Raw genomic sequence first — 13,343 nt, 5'->3', positions numbered from 1 at the left:
TTGGTGGCCATTCCTGACCATGCAGACTTTCCACACAACGTTTCCCAACATCAAAACAACCACAATTAAAAACTTGGGTATCACTCCCCATCTTTCAAGTTCCATGGTCACAGAATAATCTTAACCTTTAGATTTATCATCCTCTCATATGGAGCATTTCCTCCTCTACACATAAACCCCGGAAACCTCCCAAGACCTTTTGTAATAACAAGCAATCTGAAGAAAAGTTTAGCTAGCTAAACACTGAATCTTTACGGAAATACTAAAGTCTGCACCATGCTATTCCAGACAACTCAGAAGAATTTCATTTAGAGTCATTTTGTCTGTAAGATTTGAAGAAAACCCGATTGCCAAGTTTCAGGGTGCTGCTTAGATATGCCGTGCAAAAACAAATATTTGCTGTATTGTAACAAAGCTGGTTTTTTCCACCTAGCAATAACCCTGGAAGAACACTAATAAAAGGATTAGTTCATAAATTAAAACAATAGAGCCTTACTGAATCCAGTTAGTAGAAAAGTCCAACCCTGGTTCAATATAGCCACAAAATTCCTTTCAACAATATTTTCACTGAAAGAGAAGAAATCTAGGTTCTAAATTAAATTGGATGATTTTGAAAGACTTCTGAAAAAAAGCCCCTGGCATTCTAGAAAAACAGAGAAAAGAAGAATGCAAGAAGATACCACAAGGACTTAAATTGCTACCTGGATAAAACAAAAGATTTTAAACTGGAGTGAGGAGGAGAGAACCTGTTCTCATTTTTGGGTGATAAACTCCCTAATACTGAACAGAAATGGCACTGGACGATGAAAAACTTACACTAATAGCTTCTTTTACTTTGTAAGTACTGCCATGCTAAAAGAGCTAACTTACAAAAGATTTAAAAAAATACTTTCATACTATGCAAATACTCTGTTTAGCTTTTAGCTGTTTTGAATGCTATGAGATGATAACCCTATTTCTGAAAAAATACTAAGCTATGAACTACTTCTTGCTTAAAACGATAAATCAGTGTGATAAAGCCATTACACTGAGTACTAGAATCGGCATCCCATCAGAAGAGTACATTCTAGGAGGGGGAAGAAAAAGATGAGGTGTTTCTTATATTCTAGAATGTTCTATGTTGAAAACAGGTAGATTTAGGGGAAGAAATGAGAGAGGGCAAGAAGGAAACAAAGTACGACTGGAAGTAAGGGAGCCACAGACAGTGGCTTACTTCTGCAGTTGTGAATCCCGGACCCCTGGGAGAGTTTTATTGGACTACAGGGTACCCTGTGGCTTTTACTCAGTGAGTTATTCACAGAAGTGTCTATATTTCTCCCCAAGATAATGTGCATTAAATAACTTAAAGGTACATGCAGAAGACAGGCAATGAAACAGTAGCTGTATGGATAACTTTCGTTTCTACAACCTCTGCAAAATCCTCAGGAGACCACAATGCTACTTAATGTGTTCTCTTTGTAAGCTGCCATACGTTATAATATGTTTAAAGTGAAATTACTGATGCTTAGAACTCAATTCATAGAAACAGAGGCAAAAGATGCATGCATGTTTGACTTGAAACTAACTTAGAGCATAGAACTGAAGTTATAGCTGGGAGGAAGGAAGAAAAAAAAAGAGAGGTGGGGGTGTGCATGTCTTAGACATTGGGCAGGAAATCCAGCCCTGTCTTTTGTTTGAAATGTCATTCATCAGAATATCTGCAGGATATTCCAGCTCAGTAACCCACCGGCAGTGACCAAGCCTGCCAGAAGTAGTAATGTGGATGGAGTCAGTAGATTCAGGCTATACATCAGGACTCTTCTTACGTCCTTCCCAGCACAGAGTCTTAGTTTTCTTTTGCAGTAACAGCTGTCATGACATAGCCACTATGCTGACTCTACCTTTCATACCATTTTCAAGTTTAATGGTCTCAAACCATGTAATAGTTATAATTTGACAGACCTTGTTAATATAATATTTTTATATAGAGAGTAAAAAATTTAAGGAAACTAATTTATTGTCAAGATAAATAATGCAGAAAGTGATAGCCAGTTTTGAAAAGCCACCTAGATGTCTTGGAGATGGACATGGTCACACTTCAGTTCTTAATCATGCAAATCACTTCTAAAAATTAAGTCTGACACAAATTACTTGGTTACTATTTTTAAAAATGGCCTTCAGTTCTTCATCAGCTGCAAAAGCTATCTGTCCTGCACACAGGATGTCACTCGGACTTGGATAATCTGTTTTCCTTACCTGCCTGTAACATGGTGGGGAGAAGTGGAGCACAGCACAGTGGCCAGGGCACTGGAGCGGGAATCAAAACCTGTATCTCTTCTTAAAGTTGTGCTTCACCTGCATGTGACCTTGTAGAAAGTACTTCACTCCTCTGTCTCTACTGTCTGTTCTTAGACACTTCAGGTCACCAATTATTCCCATCCAAGTAATTTTACACAGAGATTAACTTTAAGTTTTTAAGAATTTCCATAATAAATAAAAATAGCAGCCAGCAACTATCATGAAGAGCAAATTCTATGGAAGGGAAATAATGAATTTAAGAATTTTTCTCCTGGCATGTATGTAGATATTAAAATCTGCTCACATATTTCTCAAGTCCTCTTCTAACAAACATTTACCAATAGCCTTTCACCTCTTTCTGACCATTTAATGTTAAAAACACTTTAAAATGTCAAAGGCTCTGACAGTGAAGTGGAAAAATAATTATTTGAATGCAGTCAGCCACTGTACTTTCTTACTCCAATATTAATGAGAGGAAATATAAGATTGTCACTGAATTTTAATGAATTCATTAGTTAATTATTGTAAAGCCCCATGAAAGTGCTAAGAATGACTATTACTTCTACTCTCAAGAAATGTTTTATAGTGGCAGAGACGGACCTCCCACAATGACTCTTCTCTAGGTTTAAAATCCAGAAGTGGTGCAAAACGGCATTTATTAATTTTTGCATAATTCAAGCATGGACTTCTCAACAGAGTGAGATGCTGACGTACCACCATAAGCAGTGGCATTTCCCTTTGTTAACAGGTTCATTTAACCAAATGGGGTTAGCTGTACCACAGGGTAGAGCTCAGGAATGGTGAGTTAGCCAGCGTGTCCTGCATTTGCTGCATACTGAGTCCTGTTGAGCCCTAACATAAATTAACAGAACTCTCTCAGAAGATTCACTGAAGCAAAAGTGTCCTTCTGCCAGGCTGACTTTGGCCCACCATCCCTAATTCTGTTGAATTTAATAAGATAAACACGCCTTTTCATTTCCTGACTGCAGATAAGGCTGACAAAATATTCTGGAATCAGTCACCAATTTTAAGACCTAATCATTCATCCAGCCAAGCAAATGGAAAAGAGAAGCTTTTCTCATTAAGTAATGTCTAAGGGAGAGTTTAAATGTGTATTCCAATAAAACATCTTGGCATTTGTTGCTGCAGGTCCCAAGCATGCAACAATGCATCGTGCATTTTAAAAGCTGTCTCACAGGAAGAGATGTGTATGTTCACAGAAAACAGAACCTTTTTTCTGTAAATGTTTACACAAGAATCTTTGGCAAAGAAATTCCCTGACATGCAGAAATGTTTGTCACAGGAACTTTGTTTCTTTTCCATTCTAATAATCTCATGCTCCAAGTTGAAGTACTAGCATCCACTATTTTATGGTAGTGATGATTCAGACATTGCTTACACTGACTTTTCTAAAGATTAATTCATCAGTTGACTTGGTTGGTTTACATAAGTTGTCCTTCTTGCTGAATTTCCCATTATAAGTAATAGGACAATGATGCGAGAAGCTCTTCGAAATCAGACTGATTGCTTAATATTCTGTGATTGGAAACTTATTGCCTAGGTGTAGCAGCTATGTAATGAGAACACAGCCTTTCAGTTGTTATTCGTCACACTGGCATTTTTGAGATCGTGAGACAGGTTAATGCCAAGGAAGACATACCTGTAACACCTACTGCCTCCATGGCTTCAACTGTAGAAGGAAAACCCATCCTTCCCTTTGCCATGATGTTTTAATTGATCCACATAAAGCGTCAGCGAGCCCTATGCATGGTGGTCACAATCCTGTCTGCTAAAGCCAAAGAAAGAACTTTCCTTGAGCTCAGTCTCTTCATGTCTGTTCTGCCAATTCTGGCGCCTAACGAAGTTGGTCAAACTTTTTAAAGTGCTAAAGATGAAAAATATAAAACTGACAACCAAGGCTGAAACTTCAGAAACAATTATAGGAAAGTCACACCTCTTCCTCTCATATTTTTTACTTGCAACTTGCGCAAGAGAAACCTGCGCCACACCATGCCCTCCTGCCCACATACCACCGGCACAATTCCTGACGATGTTAGCAGCAGCACAAGTCTATACAGATTGAAACCACAAATGTCACCGCCACAGGGAAAACACTGCAACACAGAAAGAACGGTCCCCAGCAGAATCATCTTTTGCAACAGAATAAAACACAGGGAGATCACAACGAACAGAGAAGAGAGCAAGGAGATGTGAAACAAGAGGCAGAAGAGAAAAACAGAGGGGAGGTTGAGTAATAGGGGAGTACAATTTCTTCCTTGAAGTTTAAACAAAAGAGAAAAGATAAGAAACACAGGGAGAAGCCCTGGATTATGAATGAAGAATAAAACCCTTCCAAAATAATGGCTTGCTCACTCCGAGGTTGTGAACTTAAATGTAAAAGCAAGCCTCAAAACCCTTTATTCCTCATGACCTCTTTTTCTTCTGCCCTTTTTTTTTTTTAAAAAAAAAGGAGGGGGCATTAAGAAGCTAAACTGAATGTTTGCAGGACAAACCAGTACTACCATGGATGACAAAAAAATAACAAAAAACCCCTCCCTACAAATGAACAGCCATGTTCAGTGTGGACTCCCTGTTTCACAGACTGTCTTCACAATCTCCAAAATACTCTCTTTAGCAGGTTACTTTTGAAATCTGAGAAACTGAGTGAATAAGGTTCTAAAGTACAAATTCTTGCTGTTTCTGAAGCAGGTAAATCTGATGAGATGTTTGTGGGGGGGAAAAAAAAAAAAAGGAAAACCAAACTTCTTACTGCTGACATTGTTCATAGTGGCTAACTCAAGACTTTAACCAGAGACAAGAAAAGAACACCAGCCTCCACTGGTGGCAATTTCCATTCAAATTTGTATAATGACATATCATATTTAACTATGTGAATGAGGATCTCATTTACACCTGAAGATTGCTTTGTACTTGTAAAAGTACTATTTCTGTGCATTCCAATAAATCTGGTTTGCAAAGAGAGGCAGAAAAATGTAATATAGATTCACTAAGACTTTGAGTCTAAATGTAAACAGTAAGTTAATGTAAAAACAAGACATATGGACACCAGGACACTTGCAATAGCTAGGCAAGTTAGCAGAAATTGCAAGTGCTTGGAAGATAGTCATTAAATATAAAAATTATTACAACAGACAAACATCAGTAAACACAAAACAATAATCTATGAACAATAAAACATTAACCTTGGTGTGGTATTCACATGACTATTGGTGTTAGTGCCAGGAATTATAAATGGAGAAAAACAGCAACCAAATAATAAGGTATACGCACTTCCCCTAATTTCTTTCTTTCCAGATTAATTCAGGCCTTTATTGAAGACAAACAAAACAAGGAAATTACACACTTGTTTTAAGATCAAGACTTTGCAAAAATCTCACCTGAATAGTTAGAAAAAAAGGTGTTAAATGGTGTTACAGTTATTATTCAAGATTTATACTAGTTTCTGGAAGTCTCAAGTACTATAATGTCAAAGAAAAAATGTATATTATCAATAACAACGATACCACAATACTGTAGTATATATACTATGTCTGTTTGTCATCATAACAAAAGGCATTAGCAAGAAATGGGCAAGATCTAAAACTCACTTCTGGAGAATGCAAGGAAATAAATGTGAAACACATGCTACACATTTTCTGAAATCTTATCTGCAGGATAAAGCGGATCTTTTGTTTGTACTTTGATCTTGATCATTATTTATCCTAAACAACCTTCTAAGAATGGATCGTCTAGAGAAACCAATCCAGCTGACAGCTCTGCCCCAAGGCACAGAAGGCTCAGTCCCTACTCTTGTATTAATATATTTGGTTTATATTTTTGTTTTTTAATTTCCTCGAGTACAAGGACACTGAACCTACATACAAGACGGAAGCTAAACCTGGACACAAGACAGAAGCTCTGGCATTCTGCACTGAGGCAGTTCATTAGGAGAACAAATTAAAATATTATAAACATTAGCCTCTGCACTAGTAAGTTTAAGGAAGCTTTCAGATGAAGCCAGTTTTGACCTTACCTGTCCTGTATCCTGTGTTGTTGAGGTACACTGCAAACGTACGTACTTCATGCTGAGCCTGCCAGGACGGAGAAGAACAGTTCTCATTGTTAGTGTAAGTATTGTGGTTGTGCACATACTTTCCCGTAAGAATAGAGGAGCGAGATGGGCAGCACATGGGCGTTGTCACGAAGGCATTGATGAAATGAGCACCTCCATGTTCCATGATCCGCCTTGTTTTATTCATCACTTGCATAGAACCTGGAAGAAGAAAACCATCTCAGAATTCTTTTCTTGTTTCAGTCGCAAGAGCTACCCAAGAGCTCACGTGTTACATCAGAGACCAGAATGAAGCACAGGTAATAAGGGTATTATAATCTCACAGTGAACCCAAATCCAAGGTGAATATTCTCTCCCCTCTAGTAAAGTTCTCCCATTACTTTAAGAAGGACCAACTACTGAAGTCCTAAGATTACGATTTGACTCAAACCTGTTGACGTAGATCATAAAGCTTTTTAAATTTCTCTCCAAGATCAAGATGTACCACTGTAACAATCTCTGTGCAGCCTTTCTGGAGCCCCTAGTACTGTTCCGGTAGCTGAAGGCAAGAACCAGCATGAATTCGGCTGAGACAACGTGGCCCGAGGGTCAAATTCACTTTGTGCAGCAGCCCTGTCCAAAGTTTACACGCTCCTTAAACATTATTTAATCCTTGGTTTCAGAAAATACCTGATGCACTGCCTTTTCTGCCAACCTTCTGCAAATAGCTGAGGGTTGTCATTACAGAATCACAGAACCACTTAAGGTTGGCAGGGTTGCCTGGAGATTATTTAGTCCAACCCCCTCCTCAAGCATGGTCTGCTAGAGTAGTTGTCTAGATAGAGCGTTCTTTTCCCTAATGTGAAGTATTGGCAGGTACTGATTTCTGTAACTTCTTGCTGAACCAAAGACAAAGCAAAGCCCTCATAAGAATTTCCATAGCCAGCCCACTGAGTTCTATTCACTTGATCCATTTGGGTAACAGTCTCATTTAAAACTCTCTAAATTTGCTGAGGCTTGGTTCTGCAGAATCGTATTTTTAGATAACTACTTGGGATAGATAACACGACGTAGTTTATAACCCTCTTCTGAAAATGAACAAGCAAGTTTAACTGGCAGTGTCTTGGATGAATTGGGGTAATGGGAGTAAAAGTCTTTTTGCTAACTATTTCTACAAGTCACACTGCTGCCAAACAGCTGTTCTGTTTCTTCTTTAAGACGAGGCTTTGGACAAAGACTGGATCTTTACCACAGAGACCCACCTAGCTAAAGATCTGGATCCATGTCAGAGTTCCTCCTACACAAAGAAACACCAAGGATCGAAAGAAAAAAGATACTTGGTTTCCCTCATCTCTTCGTGCCTGATGGTTAAAACTGCATCAGAGTTATAATTGATACAGAGAAGAATTTCCATTTTCCGAAGAACTTGAAGTGGTACCCATCATCAGCATGATTCTGCAAAGAGGAGTGAACCTTTCCATCACCAACACTCCCTTCTTGTTAGGAGCAGTGAAAGCCAATACAGAACATGGAGATGGAGGTATGGGTTCATGCTGGAGAAGGGCTGGGGCTAACTTACCCGAAGTTGAGTTGGATTAATAGTACAACTTTAATCAATGTATCCTGCAACCATCTGGCACAAACTATATGTTTCTGTCAATAATGGGTTTAGGTTTCTTCTAAGCTCTTTAGGCAGGGATTTCATTATGAAATTGCAACAGCAAGTTGATTTGATACAGGGCACATTGATATAACCGAGAGTCAAAAACTAGAGGGAAAACGGTCATAAGCCACATACAAAATCTGATTCTCTGGCACCATAAAGGGAGGTTATTGCTACTGTGAGTCATTTCATCTAAAACCTGCCATTGTACTAGATTTCTTGACATCAATTTGTTAGAATCAATATAAAAATAAAAAAATGAATCTGTTTGTACATCTCAGGTCAGAGCACATCTCTATCATGGCATCTTGTGACAAGAACCAAAGCAGGTTATTGCCCTCCCTCTTTAGAACTTGCTAAACTTCACATTCCAAAAAGAAGTTTCTGAAGAAAGTAAGGTATTTAGTTTCCATGACTGTGGGATAAGTGTTGGCGCTCAAAGGCACTAACACCACAGTTAACAATTAAAACAGTCCATTATTCATTATATGAGCCTGAAAACTGTTGTTGTTTCCTCTATGTTGTCTTATGAGCTAGCCCAAGCATAAATAGGCAGACCAAAAGAATGTTTTGTCATCCCAATATTAAAATACAATTGAACAACCTCTTTAAATGACAGAGGCATCTGTGCATAAAGAACAGTACATGTTAAGACTCCCCTTGGGGACAATAACCTCCTTTAATAAAACTGCTGTAATGACAAGGCCCTATATATCAACAGTCTTAATACAAAAACATATGATCTAATCTGCTTTCCCAGCTTGGGAACTAATACAGAGTGACAGATCAGTGGAAGGTAAAAATCCAGCATACTCTTCTGTACAATCTTAAATAGGGCAGCTTTAAATATTTTAAACAGCATTAAACCAGCCGACCAAAACTTATTTTCTTCAGCTTGCCTCCAATACAAACACAGAAGTGTGAGGGGAAAAAAAAAAAAAAAAGAGAATCAATCCTTCTATGGCAGAAGATTAGTTATGTGTTAATCTACAACTGGAACTCCTCCAGATCACCTTTTGAGTTGGAAAACCTTCTGGGGTTTCATTAGTGGATGTACCAAGGAAAGTCATGCTTTGAAGTCTCAATGTTAAATTCCAAAAGTGTTCTGTTACCTGTCTAAAACCACTGCTAATAAATAATGATTTAGAAGTAAAATGTGACATTTCCATGCTATTTTTAAAGCTATCCATTGAATTATTGTGAAAATATGAAAGTTTAATCAATCTGATGCATTCAAGCTGTTCACTGAAGAAAGTGAAGCAAAACCTAGGTTGAAAGTCCACTTGAAATTGGTGTGTTATCCGTAACTTTGTGCCTTCACAGCTCACTTTAGGAACAACACTGGTATTTTGAGTAACATCAATGGAGAAAATATACCAGTTGTTTATGAAATACTGTGTTCTGTTGTCAGAGGTTGTAATTTACATGAGTTTTAGGGAGCTCCAGCTGTTTAAGAACTTAAGTCCCAAGTGACTTAGTCTACTCTGAAGCACAGTTTAAGAAGTGTTATCCATACACAGATAAGTTAACTGAATCCCAGAATGTTAATTAACTGTCCCTTAAAGCCGTCTATTTTTATCCTATTTGAACCTCATTAGACATCCTTTTCACATCTTCATTTCCTTTTTCTCCCCCCTCATACCTAATTTTAACAATGCTCCAAGGCCCTAATCTTCATCGCTAAGGTTTAATTCAGGACTCCATCCAAAGTGACTATGTCCAGCCATTGCTGCCACCCCAAAGGGGCCAGCCCCAAATCTTGGTGCTGCTTTTCACATCTTCATTTCCTTTTTCTCCCCCCTCATACCTAATTTTAACAATGCTCCAAGGCCCTAATCTTCATGTATGATAACTAAGAAAAATTAGCTTCCATGCCACTTCTGTAGTTTTTTGGAGGAAGATACAAATCACCTCTCACCTTCTTTAACATGAAATATCTTCTAAATAATCAAATCTTTCTCCAACAAGGAGATAAGGAAATAAGCTGGTTTGCTAATCACAGCAATATGGTAGGCAAACCTAATTAAACTGGAGATGCTGAGTCCATCACGCAGGGGACATCAGCATTATACTAACTTGGACTTAAATGGCTCTAATGGGGGGGAAAAAAAAAAGTCTTTGTTTCTAATTAATTCTCTCTCCTCATCAGTTTATTCCTCTTTTTATTCTGGTTGCCAGTACAACTCTTTTGATTAGACAGTCAACTGACTGCGTATGTTTCAGTAGTTCTTGGTATTCTCATTTGTCTTCTCCCATTTGTATCCATTACAATTTACACTCATTCTCCATTGACCTGGAGATTCTGCATCCTTTTCATCAGCCCCTCATCAGTCTTTTCCTTATTTAAATACAAGGCTGAGGTTTGGTTTCCCAAGCAAAACCCATGATTAACAGTAGTGCAAATAAAAAAAAAATACAAGTTGTACTCCTTTCCTGAAAGGATGACATTCTTTTTCTGGTAAACTCCACCTGCTACTGGAGCATTGTTAAATCTATCTTAAATTGAATAAAGGAAAGGCTGCTAAGAACACTCAAGATTGTGTTGTCTTCCCTTTTGCCTTAAAAGTAGCCACAAAAGAACAATGAAAGCTAAGACATCCATCAGTTACAAAATATTCTTAGAAACAAATGAAATCTTAGTTATGCACAGCTTTCTCTACTATGCTTTTATAGCTTCCAAGTTTTCCTTTAGCTTTTATTTGTAATTCACATCTTGTTTTCATCTTTCTTAAATACATTAACCACAATTCCCACAAATGGCAATTCTGATTAACTTGGACAGCTCACCAGACAATAGACAAGAACAAAAATTAATTCAAACAGATACTGGGTCTCACAAAGCCATTAGTGGCAAATAACGAATATCAAATCTCAGCTTCGTCAAATGGATCTTCCTTAGTTATATCCTAATTTGTGTGGACACATGCCCATTATGCTTGAAATTGGAAAGCATCAGATTATCAGAGAAGAGAAACATTCTGCCCAAAGGACTTAGACAATTGCATCAGAAACAAGCAGGCTAGCATAAGACTGAAGGTGATAAATTTTTCAGGACCACCTTCTGAGCCTACAAGACAATGTACTTAGCTTCGTTTAGATATACATTATTAAAACTGCTTTATTTGTGATCTAAATAACCATTACAAGAATTTACCACTACAAAAAAAAAAAATCTCCTTATCCTGCTAAGTTGTATTTGGTGGGGTTACCATCACAGCAGGCTTTCTCAACGCCTTTGAGAACACGGAGTGTGACATCAGTGATACCGCAGACATGTGGTAGTACCGATAAAAAGCATCTCTAAGAATACCGCCACGTTGCTGTGATTCTCAACTAGATGAGTAAGTAATACAAGTTGATTAACTTTGCCATTGTTTTCTGTTCCCTCTGTGATGTCTGTTTTCTAATTTTTCCCATCCATACTAGATATTTGATGCAGGAACTGTAAAAAAACCCACCAGACCACACATAGACAAGTTCTTGTTTTTCAGATGATCCAGGCTTTACATTCACTTAAAAGCATATTTCTAATGCAAAATTACTAACATAAACTGATTTGTGTTAATCACTTCTAACTACAGACAACATTTGGTAAATACAAGCTAGTTCAGGTAACAGAACAGAAGCCAAATGCCATCAGCTAATTCATTATTCCAAACCATTAGGCAAAGCACGTGTTTAATTTTCATCTCCTTTCTTCACCAATTAACATAGCATTGAATAACACAGGAGAACCTTTTTCATACTAAGTCATTTTGGTCAGTAATTAAGTACACACCTAAATGGACAATACCAAGAATAGTATGATTATGTTAGGTAACATTTTAGTAATTAAAACCGCATATGTAATGAACATCTGCAATTACACAAAAAAATTTGGGTAATTACATGGTGCAATAATCAGTTATGTATTTAAATCTACTGCTTTGGCATGTAGCTTCCCAGGTTACACTTGCAATTGCCAGAAGCGCAGTTTAGGTGTCTAGATGAAGACAGTCAGGAATCTCATATTTCCACAGAAACAGAAAGTTTCAACATTTTACGTTGAGACTAACTTTTACTGTCCTTGAATTGCATGCACATGGAAAGTATTTTCTACATAAAGTTGGGTTTACATTTTTGCTATTTGTTCTTCCTATCAGTTTTCACACTGAAAAAAGAAGATAATTATTTTGAATGCAAGAACCTAGCTTCAAGGAAAAGCAGTGCCATATTCATCAGCTAAAATTCTCTTTAGGCTGGGCTCTTACCAAGTTCTACATCCTGATCATCAGTAAGAACAAGTATGATGTTTGGGCGGATGTTTCTACGGTCTCTTTGAAATCTTCCCTTCAGACGCTGATTTAACAGGAAAGCTGAACTTCCATCCAACAGTGATAAAACAGTCATCATGAATAATCCAAGGACAATACTATACTGTGCCATACTGCGCTGATTTAGTGTTCTCTCTGAACAAGGCAGGTTAATGGCTTCTATTTCTTTTTTGTTCGCAGGTCTCCTATAAGGGAGAGGGAAACAAGTATTTATTTATACCTTGACCCCTCTCTGCTCCCCACAAGGAACAGCAAGGTTCTCTCCAAAGAAGTGAAAAGCAATAAACTTGAAATAATCTAACTCCTAAGAATACAACCAACTAAACAACAACAAAGCAACTGAATGTTTTTCTAGTGTCAGCTAAAGCACAAACTTAAAGAATTCACAGCTGCTACACCGTTCCACTGTCGGCTGCAGAAGTTCCCCTCCAGGCTCAAATTTGGCAGCCAGTTCCAGGACTTCGCTGGGTATCAAACTTTTACTTTTGCTTTGATACATATAAAAAGCAATCTTCTTCCTTAAGGTTCTACAATGTTTTGAGATGACATTTTTGCAGATGTTGAAGAAAAAACTGCCATGCCTATCCATATTTTTAAACAGGACTGCGGAAAATTTACTGTGTTAACAACATATTTGCAAATTCATACAGGATTCTCAGATAGCAACCTTGTTATACGCTGATTTATCTTACAAATTTCATTAGAGAACAGAGCTGCTCTGTTCCAGATCTTGGAACTATGGTATGATACTGTTTGAAGTCTACCACAGCTTTGATGTTAGCGTGATATCCCTTCAGTATTTCTGTTGGTTTCCAAGATTATTTTTTGCAAAAAAAAAAAAAAAAAAAAAAAAAAAAAAAAAAAAAAAAAAAAAAAAATCATTATTATTAATGAATGCACTCGAAGGCCCATTGCTGGAAATGTTTGGGAATAGATGCACCAGAATGATTTATGCTGCCTATGACTTCTCTCCATCGCAAATACAATGCCACAAACCAGAGCACACCTAGCCAGTACTGCTGCTCTTAATGAGGCAATT

General features: G+C 37.6%; 1 protein-coding gene across 2 annotated transcripts in view; it reads right to left on the bottom strand.

Moving 5' to 3' along the window:
- The window catches only part of SULF2 (sulfatase 2), a 60,701-nt gene extending 48,231 nt beyond the window's left edge, over positions 1 to 12,470 (bottom strand). For both annotated transcript variants that reach the window (XM_010144054.1, XM_010144055.1), the window contains exons 1-2: positions 12,242 to 12,470; positions 6,311 to 6,550 (exon numbers count right to left, since the gene is read on the bottom strand). In XM_010144054.1, coding sequence (XP_010142356.1) covers positions 6,311 to 6,550; positions 12,242 to 12,416 — 415 coding nt within the window. In that variant the 5' untranslated portion in view covers positions 12,417 to 12,470. The remainder of the gene's footprint in view (positions 1 to 6,310; positions 6,551 to 12,241) is intronic.
- Positions 12,471 to 13,343: the final 873 nt, after the last annotated feature.

The sequence above is a fragment of the Buceros rhinoceros genome, unplaced genomic scaffold (genome assembly GCF_000710305.1).
Source record: "Buceros rhinoceros silvestris isolate BGI_N320 unplaced genomic scaffold, ASM71030v1 scaffold209, whole genome shotgun sequence".
NCBI classification, from domain to species: Eukaryota; Metazoa; Chordata; class Aves; order Bucerotiformes; family Bucerotidae; genus Buceros; species Buceros rhinoceros.
Note: the sequence above shows the minus strand (reverse complement) of the source record. Positions and strands in the feature narration are given on the sequence as shown.